The 15,776-nt window shown below is 60.4% G+C and overlaps 1 protein-coding gene across 18 annotated transcripts in view; it reads left to right on the top strand.

The window, feature by feature from the left end:
* Positions 1 to 15,776, top strand: part of MYO18A (myosin XVIIIA) — a 169,915-nt gene that overhangs the window by 101,984 nt on the left and 52,155 nt on the right. For 17 of the 18 annotated variants that reach the window (XM_075120815.1, XM_075120814.1, XM_075120801.1 and 14 more), the window contains 4 exons: positions 2,493 to 2,666; positions 3,933 to 4,023; positions 4,548 to 4,740; positions 6,129 to 6,215. In XM_075120815.1, the coding sequence (XP_074976916.1) occupies positions 2,493 to 2,666; positions 3,933 to 4,023; positions 4,548 to 4,740; positions 6,129 to 6,215 (545 nt within the window). Of the gene's footprint in view, positions 1 to 1,570; positions 1,583 to 2,492; positions 2,667 to 3,932; positions 4,024 to 4,547; positions 4,741 to 6,128; positions 6,216 to 15,776 lie in introns of all 18 variants that reach the window. The other variant, XM_075120802.1, reaches the window with a different exon arrangement.

The raw sequence follows: 15,776 nt of genomic DNA, 5'->3' as shown, positions 1-15,776 counted from the left end.
CAGGGTCTCTGGGCCAGGTCTGTGTCTCGGCACTGGCTGGGAGAGTGCCTAGGGAGGCTATTGGTGCAAGTGCAGGGCCATGAGTGCTTGGTGTGAAGAGAGACCAGCTGGTGGGTTTGCCCTGCAGTGATTTGGGAGATCACAGCGCTCCCTCTGAGCTGGGCTTCCCCCGGGTCTTTGGCCATGTCAGATATCAGGAGAGCTGGAATAGCTTCCAGGGCTTGGGTTGCTCTGTGGCACCCATCTCTCTGAGGCCATGCCCTGTCTCCCCGGAGTTCTGGGGAAGTCTGGCTGCCTGCACTCTCGCCCCATCCCCCTGGCAGCGTCAGAGAGCAGTGGGTCATGCTGGTGTCTGCTCCCCACTGGCGCGCTGGGATTTCCCTTTTGACACGGGCGTCCCAGAGGTTCCTGCTGCGACTACTAGGGCTTGGATTTTACAGCCCAGGGAGCGCCGCGGGGGAAGGCCACTCAGACTTTTGCATCATGGGGGCTGTTTTGCAGTGGGGGGCGGCCAGCGAAGGTGATTTCATAACATCCCAAAGCTGGAGGGGACCTGGGGCAAGGTGGTTTCTGTAGCTACGCTGCAGGCTGGTTTCAGTGGGGGGGACAGCATGGCACCGGTGGCGAGGGAGGGGGCTGGAGTGGAGTCAGGGTCTGCGTGGGAGCAGCCTCCGTCGCTGTGTGCTGCAGACCCTGCTCGGCTGGTGCCATGCTCAGGGGGTGTGGAGGCGACTTTTATCGGTGCCTTGTCTCACAAAGCGGACAGAGGCCCTGCTGGAGAGGGAGAGAAGGACCCACGTTATGGTGTCCCCACCAGCCCGCATGGCATGACTGCCTCTGCCAGCTGGCCCCTTGGCTGGCAGCCCTGAGGCTGGAGCACAGCCCCTCAGTACACAGGCTGGCCCTCAATGCAGACCCAGCCTTGCCCCCGCTCTCTGCAGCTGCCCTGGAGCTGGGGTTAGACACGCTGCCCTTTGCGGAAGGCGCAGGTCTGCGTTCCAGCAGCTCCATGGGCAGTTGCTTGGTGGGAGGGGCTGTCTTTGATCCACGTTGGGCGGGGCTGGGTGGAAAGGACCCAGGATGGACCCAGAGAAGCCCAGGGCTTCCCAAGCTGTGGGGCCCCCAAAGCAGGCCAGGCCTGCTGAGCGCATCTGTCTGGCTGTACTGTTGATGAGAGGCTCGCAGCACGGCGGCCTTTGCTGACTTATGCCTGACGAGTCTGTATGGGGCCCCAGTGCCCCCTTGCATGGGGCTGTGTGGGTCCAAACCTGCAACAAGATGGGGCTGGCGAGGGGAGCCAGAAGATTGGCATGGGGGGCAGAGGGGCGAGTGGAAAGATGGGAGCTGGACCTTGGGTTGGGGGCTGCTGTGTGGCTGCCTGGCTCCAAGGAGGGGTCCCGGCCAGGGTGGTGTGTCCGTGTCTGTCTGTCTGTGCCAGCCTACATCGGCTTGCCACGCTTGCCCCCAGGGGATGGCCCAGTGCGGGCGTTCGCTGGCAGCAGCTCTCAGTGGTGCCATTCTAACCCCCTGGTTTTGTTTGCATGGTGCATGCCGTCCCTTGGCAACGCAGACACCGATGAAGGTAAAGCTCCTTTCTCTCTGCTTCCCCATGCTGTGTTCCACGTGTTACCCATTAACTTGCCCTCCCTGTGTGTCCCCGGCTCCTCGCCTGGTGCCAGGCGTCCCCGCGTTTCCCCTCCCCACAGGGCGGCCGGGGGCGTTGGGGTTTGGGCATTCCTACATTTCCCCCTCCCCATGGGGCGGCTGGGGGCGTTGGGGTTCGGGCGTCCCCACCGTTCCCCCCTCCCCAGGGCAGCCGGGGGTGTCGGTTGGAGGGAGACCTGCAGTGAGAGCTCTGCCTGGTGCAGTTTGGCTCCTTCTGCTGCTCCAGGAGGCGCCCTCAGGCCCAGGCCAGCCGGGATCCAGGGCAGCTCCCTGATGCGCAGGGGAGGGACGTGCACTGCGTTGCCCCTCACTGAAGCAGGCTCGTCCCTGCGCCGAGGTGGATCCTCAGTCCCAGGCGGGCTCTGTCTGGAGCCCTGGCTTTGGTGTGCTGCTGAGTGGCCGCTCTGCAGCTGGGCTGGGAGTACGGGAGCCTTCCTGTTATCCCAGCTCGGCGGCGGGTCTCAGCCATCAGCCTCAGCCATGGCACACCAGTCTCCCCTCCTCAAACTCCTGAGTCCGTGTTCCTTACGGCCCAGTCTGCCCTGCTCCACACCGAGCTCTTCGAGCTGCACCAGGCTGGACAGTGGGGTTGGCTGCGCCGAGCCCTGACTCTGCCACGTCCCCTCCCTAGCCACTCCTAGCTGCTGCTTTGTCTTGCACTGAATCTCTTTCCCCGGCATTGCTGTTCTTTGAGAACGCCTGCCACTGGCCTCAGGCCTGGGTTGGGATGCCCCTGACACTAGACAGCCCTGGTCCCCTCGAAGACCCACAGCCCCTTGGGGAACTGGCTGCATTCCCAGCACTAAGACTCTCTCCCTACCCGCTAGCTGGGAGGAAGCAGTTTGCTCGGCACGAGTGGGCCCAGAAGGCTGCTTACCTGCTGGGCTGCAGCCTGGAAGAGCTGTCTTCATCTATCTTCAAGCACCAGCCCAAAGGGAGCCTGCAGCGATCCACGTCCTTCCGCCAGGGGCCTGAGGAAGCTGGCTTGGGAGATGGCTCAGGTACTGGGTTGCTGCTGCACGTGGGGTGCAGGTAGTGTCAGCTGATAGCATCGAGCAAGGCGATGGCTCTTCCTACAGGTGCACGGAGCCTGGCTGTCCTCCCCCAACCATCTGCCTTCCTTTGCAGCTGACGCCCTCCTGGGTCTGTAACTAGCCAAGTGGGAGAGGAAGCATGAGCCAGTGGTCAGGACACTGCCCCGGGGTTTGAGAGACCTGGATTTGCTCAACTCCCTGCTCCACCACAGACTGCCTGAACAACCTTGGGCATGTCACTTTGCCTCACTGGATTCCGTTCCCTATGAACATGTAGGATTGTGAGGCACCTCAAACAGCGTAATTCCCCTGGACCTCATCATCTCCTTGTCACAAATCTCTGAACGGCATTGAGCTGGGCCCATCGTCTGAGCACCTCACAGTCCTCAGTGCCTGTTGCCGCCCAGCCCACGGGAGACACAGGGCAGGGCTGTTCCCCTGGTACCGAGGGAGGCCACCGCTCAGGGAGGCTGTGACTTGCCTCAGGCCATGCAGCGAGTCTCTGGCAGAGCAGGGATCGGGCCCCATCCCCTGAGTTCCAGGCTAGCGCCCTAAGCACTGAGCTGCCCTTCCTCTGTGTGCCTGGCATTCTGGGGGTGCCGGCTGTTACCAGGGGTCAATTTTTGGAAGCATGTTGCTTTTGGGGTGCAAGGAGGGTGGCGATGTGGGAGCTGCGGCCCAGACTGCCTGGCTGTGCTCACTGGACATGCTGGAACCTGGGTTTCCCCTTCTCCCCCAGCCCAGCATGGAGCCGCCCAACACGAATGCAGGATGGTCTGAGCCCAGAAAACAGCTGAGGGCCCCAAATCCCACCCCCTTTTCTGACGGGCCCCTGTCCTACCCCAGGCTCCTCCTCCAAAACAGCCACTGCTTGCCACCCGCTTCCCAGCATCTCCTGCGGAGGTCCTCATGGGATCCAGACCCTCGCGGGTCACCACCCTCTTTTGACAGGCAGGGACAGAGGCCTACAGAGAGTGTCAGCCAGGGCGTCGATGTAGCCCTGTGCTGTAGTGACTAGACCGTCCTGCCTCCCCGTGGGAATGCACTGCCTGGGTTCACACTTGACGTGCAGCCGTTCCCAGGGCCCCCCACGCTGTCGACCTTGCTCCCTTGGAGCCTGAGCCACTGGATCAGCTCCCCGAGCCTGTCCTGGCACACGGGGGGCGCCCTGGCCGCATGTTCGCTGGGGGAGGGTGCAGTTGCCTTCACTCTGGAACCATTTCTTCCCCCCAGGCTCCAGGCTGACAGCTCTGGACTGCTTGGAAGGCCTGGCCTCTGGCTTGTATTCAGAGCTCTTCACGCTGCTCATCTCGCTGCTGAACAGGTATGCGCCTAGGCCAAGCCAAGCACCCAGCCCCCGGCTGGCTCGGAGTGGAGTGGGGGTGTGTAGGCAGGAGCCTCGTTTCCCCTTGATCTCCCGGGAGAGCTGCCCGTGCTCCAGCACGTTTCGTCTCCCCTTTGGGGAAGGGACCTCGTCTGGCACGCTCTCCTAGCCCGGCCCCTGCAGCCATCCTGCTGTGTGCTCCGGGGCCGCGAGCAAAGCCCAGGCAGGGCTCTGATGCGTCGCGTAAGGACAGCAGAGAGCGCTACCGTAGGGCAGCTTGGTGCCGGGCAAGGGGCCCTGCTGCCCAGGTGTAATGGCTGGGGGCAAGTGGTTCACCTCACGTGTGTAGCTGGGGCATTCTGGGGTGTTGGTCTTCCTCTGGAACTGCAGGCATTGCTCCCAACGAGGCACAGGACCAGGCTGGATGGATCGGGAGCAGCTGGCAGGCAGGGGCCCATTGGTCCGATCCCATGCCCTGCACGGAGCCCTGTGTGCCCTAGCCCCTCTCTCCCCCCCTTGTCTAGGGCGCTCAAGTCCAGCCAGCACTCCCTGTGCTCCATGATGCTTGTGGACACCCCAGGCTTCCAGAACCCCGAGTTGGCAAACCAGAGCCGCGGGGCCAGCTTTGAGGAGCTGTGCCACAACTACGCCCAGGAGCGGCTGCAACTGCTGTTCCACGAGTGCACCTTCTCTCAAGAGCTGGAGAGATACAAGGAGGTATTGCCTGTGGGATCCGTCTCGGCCCATGGCAGAGACCTGCTCCCCAGCTGGAGCAGACACGCAGGAGCCCAGCGAGGGACTGGAGAGCCCCCCCCCGCTGTGTAGGAGCCTGCGGGCGCTGCCCTTGCCCGGGGCATGGCAGCTCTAGGCTGTACAGGGCGTGTGGAAGGGGCCGTGGAGGCTGTTTCCTTAGCTAGTTGTGTTGCTGACTCTTCTCTGCTCTAGCATCTACTAGACTCCAGCTGATTTCTAACCCTGTAGGTGGCTCGGGCAGTCACGCCTAGACAGGACTCCGCTAATCCGTAGCTCCGAATCTGGTGCTTCTTGAAGCAGGGGTTTCCCCGGGAACAGGCCATTTGCCATTGGCCTTGCCCTGGGCCCTGGTGGCTTTGCTAGCAGCCCTGTACATTGCAGTCACCCCGGCAGTGATGGAGGGGTGGCTCCTGGCAAACTCCCCAGGGTGGGCGGGGAGCTGTGTGCACCAGCCATGTGGGGCCCGCTGCAGGGGGCTAACTGGGCCCAGACTCCTTTGCTGACGGCTGGGCGAGTTCTCGGTGCCCGCTGCTGCGCTGCCTGTGTGCACAGCCCAGCTAACTCTGAACTCCCAGGCCGGGGGGGAGGGTGGGGGGGCTCTGAGAGTGAGACCCTGGTGCAAATCCAGCCCAGGATGGTCATTGCTCCTGGCCCTGGCTCTGGGGCTCAGCCCAGCTCCTTGGGGATGTCCGTGATCCAGGAACCACCCTTTGGTGATGACTCCAGGATTGGTGAGGCCCCAGGGGCCGAGTTCCCCCCATCTGTTGGAGATGGCTCCCCGAGGACGCTTTGCCCAGTGCCCCCCATCCTCACTTCACTGGGGACCATGGGCCCTCTCCCAGCCCCCTCCAAACACCCCAGCGGCAGCTGTTCTGGGGGAGTGTGACCCAGCCTCGGGAGCTCCCGCTCTTTGCCTCCTGCACTGCCCAGGGGCCAACTCCCTTCACACCTGGCACACTGCGTGGGGACAGGAGGCCGAGCTGCCTGGTTATTGCTCTGCCATCCCTGTCGGGGGACAAGGCAGCACTTCCCAGGTGTGAATACAGCCCAGCCCCGGTCCCCCCAGCTCACCCCTGAATGGTGCACGCTGGCCAGGGCCGTGACCCCACTCCCCTGCCCTAGGGACTCCCCTTCCTGAGCTGAGAGCCATGGGGAGCAGCCTGGGGTGGTGGGCTGACCGTACCCTTCCCCTGTGCACCGGGAGGGAGGCTGGGGCTCTCCAGGGAAACCCCTGTGGTCTAATGTCCTGTAGATCCTATTCAGACTAATGTACTGACTGACCCTCTCTGGGTCCCGTAACTGTGATCTTTAGTCACACAGGCACTAACCCTTCGCCTGTCCGTCCTCTCTAGGAAAGCATAGAGCTTGCATTAGATGACCTAGAGCCCAGTACATCTGGCTCTGTAGCTGCTGTAGACCAAGCCTCACACCAAGCACTGGTAAGCACACATCGGGTTTAATGGCAAGAATTTCTCTCCCCTCTCCCCTGCCTGTGTCTAAAGCTCTTCTCCAGGCCCACAGCACCTTCTGCTCCCTGAGTCAGCAGCTTTGCGGGGCCGTCTAAGCAGTGACCAGGGAGTTGCACTTTGCTCTGGGCCACACTCTCGTACCCTGATCGTGACAGGGCGGGGCAGGGAAACCTGGGGGGTTTTCTTGTGTGCAGACAGGGCAAGGGGAGGCTCCATGGCTCCAAGTTCCCCTCCAAAGCAGGGTGTTTCCCTGTTCCTAGCTACACCCAGTAGAAACCCACCCAGTCACCAGCGCCCAGAAGCCTGCAGCAGGTTCTGCTGCCTTTGCTTTGCGTCCTCTGTCCCCAGGCAGATGCCCTCCTAGGGTTACATTCATGGGGAGATGCCAGGTTAACTCCCATGGTCAAATGCCAAGCAAGCTGGGATTGCAGCCAAGCTGGGAGCTGCTCTGTAGCAGCAGCCCTCATCCAGCTGGTTACCTGGCGCTAACATAGAGAGGCTTCTGGTGCTGGGTGGGGAGGCTGCTGGTAGCGGGGGCTTGCTCTGATCTGCTCAGGGTGGCGTTGATCTGCCCACTTGCTGGCAGGGCCAGTTCAGGGGAATGCAGTTAGTCAGAGCTGTCGGGGAGGTGACCCTCCCCATGCAGGGGCAGGAGGGCTCAGTGGGAGGCACAGTCTTGTCTCTTCCCCTCCTTGGAGGAACAGCCGTCTCTTCCCAGTCTGACCTTACCACCACGCTCCTCTTCTCTGGGGTGGGCCGTGGCCTCTCCGTCAGCTCGTGGGCCGGCGTTTCCCCACTCGTCTCCAGGTTCATGTACAGCTTTGCAGACCGCCCAGCTCTCGGGTGGGAGAACTGCTTTCATTTCCCCTGTTGGTTCCCTGCATCCTGCTGGTGGCTCTGCGGGGTGGGCAGCTGAGGGTCACCTTGAGGGAAGCTCTCTGCTGGGGCTGTCTGGGGGGGAAGAGAGGTGATCACAGCCCCCCTTTCTTTGCTTTCTGCTGCGTTTCCATATGCCAGACCTCACAGCCCCTCTCTCAGCCACGTTCCCCCCAAGTACTCTGTGCCCGAGGCTGGGAACAGCCCTGCTTCCCCTGGAGCCTGGCCACCCCTGTGACGGTGGTACCTGTAGGAGCCAGCTGAGGTCGCTCATCAGGGTGGACTGCAAACAGAACGGGGTGTCACGGAGTGTGGGGGAGTCCAGGCCCTGCACCCCTCTTCCTGGGATCCACTGAGACTCTCAGCCAGCCAGTAAAACAGAAGGTTTATTGGACAACAGGAACACAGTCCACAACAGAGCTTGTGGGTACAACCAGGACCCCTCAATCACGTCCTTCTGGGGGAGCAGGGAGCTTAGACCCCAGCCCTGGGGTTCCCTGTGTTCCTCCCCCCAGCCTCCAAACTGCCAACTAAACTCACCCCGCAGGTTCCCTGCTGCAGCCTCTGTTCACATTCCTGGGCAGAGGTGTTACCTCCCCCTCCCCCTCCTGGCTCAGGTGACAGGCTCTCAGGTCTCCCATCCCCAGGGCACATTCCCAGGTCAACACTCCCCCCTCCCTGCTGAGTCACATCGTCACATCTCTCCCCCCTTCGAGACTGAACTGAGCGGGGTCACTGTGACCAGTGACCTGGGGAAGTTCGGGGCCCCCTCTCCGGGACAGCGCATCCGCTATCAGGTTGGCACTTCCCTTCACGTGGACCACGTCCATGTCGTAATCCTGCAGGAGCAGGCTCCATCTCAGGAGCTTGGCGTTGGCTCCTTTCATCTGGTGCAGCCAGGTCAGGGGCGAGTGGTCGGTGTACACGGTGAAGTGCCGCCCGAAGAGATAGGGCTCTAGTTTCTTGAGGGCCCACACCATGGCCAGGCACTCCTTCTCGATGGCCGCGTAGTGTTGCTCCCGGGGTAGCAACTTCTTGCTCAGGTACACGATGGGGTGTCTCTCCCCCTTTTCATCCTCCTGCATTAACACCGCCCCCAGTCCCGTGTCGGAGGCGTCGGTGAACACCACAAAGGGCTTGTCAAAGTCTGGGTTTGCCAGAACTGGGCCACTGACCAGAGCCTCCTTCAGCGCCCGGAAAGCCTCCTGGCACTGCTCGGTCCAGACCACCTTGTCTGGCTTCCCCTTCTTGCATAGCTCAGTGATGGGGGTGGCTATGGCGCTAAAGTGAGGCACAAATCTTCGGTAGTATCCTGCCATCCCAATAAAGGCTTGGACCTGCTTTTTGGTGTGGGGAGCGGGCCAGTCTCTGATCACCTCCACCTTGGCTGGTTCCGGCTTTAGGCGGCCGCTCCCCACCCGATGGCCCAGGTAAGACACTTCCGCCATCCCCACCTTGCACTTCTCCGCTTTTACAGTCAGCCCAGCCCCCTGGAGTCGGTCCAGCACTTGTCTAACCTGGGACACATGGTCCTCCCAGGTCTGGCTAAAGACACAGATGTCATCAATATATGCCACGGCAAAACTCTCCATCCCCCTCAGGAGCTGGTCCACTAGGCGCTGGAAGGTGGCCGGCGCTCCCTTGAGGCCGAAAGGCAGGGTCAGGAACTCATAGAGCCCCAGAGGGGTGATAAAGGCCGATTTCAGCCGGGCATCTGCATCCAGCGGCACTTGCCAGTAGCCCTTTGTAAGGTCCATGGTGGTAAGGTACCGAGCTCCTCCCAGCTTGTCTAGGAGCTCATCAGGCCTGGGCATGGGGTAGGCATCAGATACTGTGATGGCATTGAGCTTCCGATAGTCCACGCAGAACCGGACCGACCCATCCTTTTTGGGGACCAGCACCACCGGCGAGGCCCAAGGGCTGGCAGATGGCTGGATCACCCCCAAAGCCAGCATGTCCCGGACCTCTCTTTCCAGGTCCTGAGCAGTTTTCCCTGTGACTCGGAAGGGGGAGCATCTTATCGGCGGGTGCGACCCTGTCTGCACCCGGTGGACAGTCAGATTAGTGCGTCCAGGCTGGTTGGAAAACAGCTGTCGGTACGGATGCAGCACCCCCCTGACCTCATCTTGCTGGGCAGGGGTTAGCTGATCCGAGAGGGGAATTGTTTCCAGGGGGGAACCAGCTCTGGTCCCAGGGAATAGATCTACTAAAGGGTCATCTCCCTGCTCTTCCCACTGTCCACACACGGCAAACACCACATTCCCCCTGGCATAATATGGCTTCATCATATTCACATGGTACACCCGGCGGTGGTGCGCCCGGTTCGACAGCTCTACCACATAGTTTACCTCATTGAGCTGCTTGACGACCTTGAAAGGGCCCTCCCAGGCGGCCTGTAGTTTGTTCTTTCTCACTGGGATGAGAACCATCACCGGATCCCCGGTGGCGTAGGCACGGGCCCTTGCCGTGCGGTCATACCAGACCTTCTGCTTCTTCTGGGCTCTGGCCAGATTCTCCCTGGCCAGGCCCATGAGTTCAGCAAGTCTCTCTCGGAAGATCAGGACATACTCCACCACTGACTCTCCATCGGGAGTGGCCTTCCCCTCCCACTCGTCTCTCATCAGGTCCAGGGGGCCCCTCACCCTCCTTCCATATAACAGTTCGAAAGGCGAAAATCCGGTAGACTCCTGTGGCACCTCCCTGTACGCGAACAGCAGGTGAGGTAAGTACTTGTCCCAATCCTGTGGGTGCTGGTTCATAAAGGTTTTCAGCATCATCTTTAGCGTCCCGTTAAACCTCTCCACCAGCCCGTTGGACTGGGGGTGATAAGCTGAGGCCCAGTCGTGCCGGACCCCACATTTCTCCCACAAGCACCGGAGCAGGGCCGACATGAAGTTGGAGCCTTGGTCTGTCAAGACTTCCTTGGGGAACCCCACTCGGCTGAAAATGGTCAGGAGCGCGTCGGCCACGGTGTCTGCTTCAATGGAAGCTAAGGGCACTGCCTCGGGGTAGCGGGTGGCAAAATCTACCACCACCAGAATGTATTTCTTCCCCGACCGGGTCGTCCTGCTGAGAGGCCCCACGATGTCCATGGCCACCTTCTGGAAAGGCTCCTCTATGATGGGCAAAGGTCTCAAAGCCGCTTTCCCCTTGTCCCGGGCCTTCCCCACCCTCTGACAGGGGTCACAGGATCGGCAATACTGCCGGACCGTGGTAAAGACCCCGGGCCAGTAAAAGTTCTGTAGCAACCTCTGCCGGGTGCGCCGGATTCCCTGGTGCCCTGCGAGGGGGATGTCATGGGCCAGGTACAGGAGCTTGCGGCGATACTTCTGGGGGACCACCAGCTGCCTCCTGATCCCACAGGACTCTACTTCCCTTGTGGGAGCCCATTCTCGGTATAGGAACCCCTTCTCCCACAGGAACCTCTCCTGGCAGCCTCTCCTCATGGTCCGTACCACCCTGAGGTCGGCCAGGTCCCTGAGCTTCCGCAAGGAGGGATCTTTCCTCAACTCGGCCTGGAACTCAGCGGCTGGGGAAGGGATGGGGACCGGTTCCCCCTCAGTGGCCAGGTCTGAGGCCTCAGCCTCTCTGAGCCGTGCCCCTCGGCCCTCCCTTCCCACCAGGGTAGGGTCCTGCGCCTCCGGTGCGGTACCCTCCCCGAGGTCAGGGAGCAGTGGCCCTCGCCGGCTCTGGCTACGGGTCACAACCAGGGCGGTCTGGGGCTTGCTTGGCCAGTCCTCTAGGTCTCCCCCCATCAAAACTTCAGTGGGCAAATGGTGGTGTACCCCCACATCCTTGTGGCCCTCCTTGGCCCCCCATTTCAGGTGTACCCTTGCCACGGGCACCTTAAATGGGGTCCCACCCACCCCTGTCAGGGTCAGGTAGGTGTTGGGCACCACCCGATCTGGGGCCACCACCTCGGGCCGGGCCAGCGTCACCTCCGCACCCGTATCCCAGTATCCATTGACCTTCCTCCCATCCACCTCCAGGGGAACAAGGCACTCTCTCCGGAGGGACAGCCCCGCGCCCACCCTGTAAACTGAGCGCCCTGAGTCCAGAGCCTCCAGCCCTCTGGTGGAGCTGGCCTGGGGTACTCTTCCCTCCGGGGCAGGTGGTAAACTGGCAGCCCCCCTTGCCTGAGTCGTCTGCCCCTCGTCCAGCTGGGTCCCTACCCAGTTAACCCTGGGTAGGTTGGGTCTGCTCAGTTTGTCCCTGAGCCCAGGGCACTGGGACCGTACGTGGCCTCTCTGGCCACAGTGATAGCAGCTCAGGTCACGTTGGTCCCCTCGAGCGGGTCGGAGGGGCCCGACGCCAGGCGTTCCCCTTGGGAGGGGGTTCTCCCTATTTCCCCGCTGGGAGGCCCCCTGGTGACTCTCTCTCTGCATCGGGGGGGGCCTGTTCTTTTGGGACTCCTCCCGGCTACCCCCTGACCGACTGTTCACAAACTCGTCGGCCAGCTGCCCTGCGTGCTGGGGGTTCTCGAGCTTTTTGTCCACCAACCACAGCCTCAGGTCGGAAGGGCACTGTTCATACAGCTGCTCCAGTACAATTAGGTCAAGCAGGTCCTCTTTAGCTCGGGCCCCCGCTGTCCACTTGCGGGCATACCCCTGCATCCGGTTGGCCAGTTGTAGGTAGGTGACCTCAGGCGTTTTACACTGACTCCGGAACCTTCTCCGGTACATCTCGGGGGTCAGCCCAAACTCACGGAGCAGGGCCTGTTTGAACAGTTCATAGTCCCCTGCCTCCGGCCCTGTCATCCGGCTGTACACCTCCACGGCTTTGGGGTCCAGTAAGGGGGTGAGAAACTGGAGCCTGTCTGCAGGGTCAACCCTGTGCAGCTCACAGGCATTCTCAAAGGCCGTCAGGAAGCTATCTATGTCCTCCCCCTCCTTACGCTGGGCCAGGAAGCACTTATCAAAGCTCCTTGCAGTCTTGGGTCCCCCCTCACTCACCACAGCCGGGGCCCCACTGCTCTTCAGCCTGGCCAGCTCCAGTTCGTGCTGTCTTTGTTTCTCCTTCTCCTGGCGCTCCCTCTCCTTCTCCTGACGCTCATGTTGACGTTGTTTCTCCTTCTTCTCCTGCTCATGTTGACGTTGTTTCTCATGATCCTCCAGCTCCCTCATTTTCATCTCCCTCTCCCATTCCAGCCGCCTCCGCTCCAGGGATGGGGAGCTCCGCCGGGAGGATCCCCTGCTGGGTGCTGGGGTCAGGGTGCCCTCGGTATTCGCTGGGCTTCCCCCAACCCCTCCCCCAGACATAGGTAGGAAGGGCCTCGGGATGTCCTCGGCAGCAGTCTGACCCCTCCCAGCCCGGTCAGGCCCCAGGGCCCACGCTGCGTCTGCCGGGCGGCTCCCCTCAGGGATAGGGATCGGGTCATCCAAGCGATCCCTCTCCTCCAACTGGGCAATCAGTTGTTCCTTGGTGGACCTCCCGATGCGCAGCCCCCTCTGCCTGCACAGCTCCACCAGGTCACTCTTAAGGCGTTTAGCGTACATCTCCCTGCTGGCCACTCGCAGGCCGGGCAGCTTCCCACGGTTTCCAGGAAAAGCCCTTAGTGTGCCAGTCCTTCTTGAGGTCACCACCTCTTTGCCAGGGTCGAGCTGCAGACTCCTCCGCCCCTGGGACTGCTCGCTGCAATCCCCCGGGGGACCCTGTTACTGCAAAAGTCTTTCTCTCTGGTCACACATTCCCAGGGGTTAACCGCCCCCCGAAACCGTTTCTGAATCTTCAGCACGCCTGGTCCCCGTCAATTCCCCTTCGTTTTACTGTTCCCCAGTCACTTACTGCAGGAAGCGCCGTTCACGGGGTGCAGTAGATCCCACCGCTGCCACCAGTTGTCACGGAGTGTGGGGGAGTCCAGGCCCTGCACCCCTCTTCCTGGGATCCACTGAGACTCTCAGCCAGCCAGTAAAACAGAAGGTTTATTGGACAACAGGAACACAGTCCACAACAGAGCTTGTGGGTACAACCAGGACCCCTCAATCACGTCCTTCTGGGGGAGCAGGGAGCTTAGACCCCAGCCCTGGGGTTCCCTGTGTTCCTCCCCCCAGCCTCCAAACTGCCAACTAAACTCACCCCGCAGGTTCCCTGCTGCAGCCTCTGTTCACATTCCTGGGCAGAGGTGTTACCTCCCCCTCCCCCTCCTGGCTCAGGTGACAGGCTCTCAGGTCTCCCATCCCCAGGGCACATTCCCAGGTCAACACTCCCCCCTCCCTGCTGAGTCACATCGTCACACGGGGCAAAACCCCACACGCTGGTGGATATTCCAACACTTAGATTTACCCAGCCAGCCCCAACCAGCTTCTATAGCACCTCCCTGGATACTCAGACGTCCAAACAATGCAGTTCTCTTAAAATGCCCAGCCTCAGGCCTCCCTCCAGACACACCTGTCAAGCATAGGATGATAAATTCTGAAGATCTTATTTCATCATATAAAAGAAAAGGTTCTCCTGACCCCAAAGGACCAAGCCCCAGACCCAGGTCAAATAATAACTCAGATCTTACCCCAAATACACACTTATAGTAAATTCTTACTAACTAAACTAAAATTTATTAAAAAAGAAAAGAGAGAGTGTTGGTTAAAAGATCAATATACAGACAGACTTGAATTCAATTCTTGAGATCCAGGTACATAGCAGAGATGAGTTGCCAAAAGTCCTTTTAGAAATAGTCCATAGGTTATAGTCCAATGTCCGTATTCAGGTTGACTCCAGTGAGTGACTGGGGATCTCAATCCTTGTGGCTTAAGGTTTCCCCCTCTTGAAACCCAAAGCAGATCGGAGATGAAGAAGGATCGTGTCCCAAGGTTTTTATACATTTCCAGCAGCCTTTTGGCCTGAGAAAACAATAGGTTTAACTTTCCTTCTCCTAAACATCCTGGCAATTAGCACAGGGTAATTTATCCGTTAAGCAGTTCAGATACAGGTTACCACAACCTTCGAAGAGACATATAGACAATAACACTATTTCACTCGTCTTCCTAAATGTTAATATTCCTTTTTTGATCTTTGCGTCAAAGCTATAGCCATAGCCAAGACTTGCTTGCTTACATCACAAGACCTGAACAAACATCTCCCCTTCTACCTCTAACAAGGCAGACTTGCATTTCAAAGCTCTATTCATTTACATCTCTTCCTAACCAGTCTCTAAATTTCGGCCATGGGTCAGGTCAGTCTGTGAGTTAATTAACTCTTTCTGGCCCTGTCGCCCTTTAGTGAGATACTATATTACACTCATAACGTCACAACCTACCTGACCACATTTGCTGCCGAGCTGGGGGTTGCCATAGGGCAGCAGCACGGGTGGCTTTGCTCGGTGCTGAGGAGGGCGATCGTGCCGGGCAGATGGCTCAAGGCGGCGGGAGGGGGGTGAGATTTGGACGGTGGGGCCGTGTCGCCAGTAATTACCTCTCCCGTTAACGCCTTGGCCAATAAAGAAGCAGGAGAACAGCAGGCTTGCTGCCACTTCCCCTGGCGACGAAGGGGCTGCGTTAAGCACCGATCCATTGCTGTGGTTTATTGAACTTTTGGAATCAGACCAACGCTGCCAGGGCCCTTCTCCTCCCCACTAGCGGTGATTACGGCAGGGGGCGGCCCTGCCCTGAACACCCAGGCAGTGCCGGAGAGTGCGGCTGAGTGCCGCAAAGCACATCTCCCCCTGCCTTGGGCAGGGGCGCAGAGAACCTGTAGCCTGGGGGGCTCTGGAAGCTCCCTAGGAAACCGGCACCATTGCCAGGGGCTGGTTGCTGGGTGCGGGAGGCACATGGGGGCCTGCTCTCCTGACTGCGTAGGGTCACTGCCCCCGGCACTGAAAGGCAGCTGTCTTGGGCTCAGGGCTGAGCAGCACTTGAACAGCACAGGCTGGAAAGCAAAGGGTCCTGTGGCCCATTGGAGCATCAGGGAGCTTAGGGAGGCCCAGTGTCATTTCCGGCTCTAAGAGCTTCCCCTGGAGAAAAGGCCCAGCAGGCTTCAATGGGCAGGACCAGGGCTTGGCATCCGTGGGAAGGAGCAGTGTGCCTGGGGCATGTTGGCAGGATGGGAGCGACAGGCTTGCCAAGGGGAACGAAGGCATCCAGGCTGATCCTCAGGGTGGCAGTGACAGGGGAACCTTACTGTGTAGCCTGGCTTGCGGTGCAGGGGGCGGCAGGGCAGTCGGCTGCATTAGCAGCCCTGCCCACCAGCCCAGAGGGCACTCAGGGAAACGACTCTCCCTGCACAGAGATCTTGCCACAGGCTCGATAGAAAATGACACAAAGTGTTAAAGGAGTGAAATGAATGCAGGCACAGGGCAGTGAGCCTCCCATGGGGTGCATGCCATTGAGTAACACTAAGCCCACGGGACCCGAGTGCCCCCTGCCTGCAGGGCAGGAATTGCCTTGCTGGAGTAACCTGAATGGCTTCACCTTGTGCCCAGGCCCATGCGTGCAGGGTCACTGAGATGAGACTGACCCATGGAGTAGGAGACGGCTCGGATTGATGGAGGCAGGGAGGGCCTCGGTCCCTCGCCCTGCTACCTGGCGAGAAGCCAGGGGAGCAGCCAGCAGCAGAATGGGAGAGCGTGGGCCTGAGATGTGGTGGGTGCGTCTCTCTGAGCTCTGCTCGGTGGTTTTGCCTGTCTCTGGATGTGGAGTGCGTCGGTGGCTGAGTGCGAACACT

Source organism: Caretta caretta, chromosome 17 (assembly GCF_965140235.1).
Source record: "Caretta caretta isolate rCarCar2 chromosome 17, rCarCar1.hap1, whole genome shotgun sequence".
In the NCBI taxonomy this organism is placed as follows: domain Eukaryota; kingdom Metazoa; phylum Chordata; order Testudines; family Cheloniidae; genus Caretta; species Caretta caretta.
This window is presented reverse-complemented; position numbering and strand designations above follow the sequence as displayed.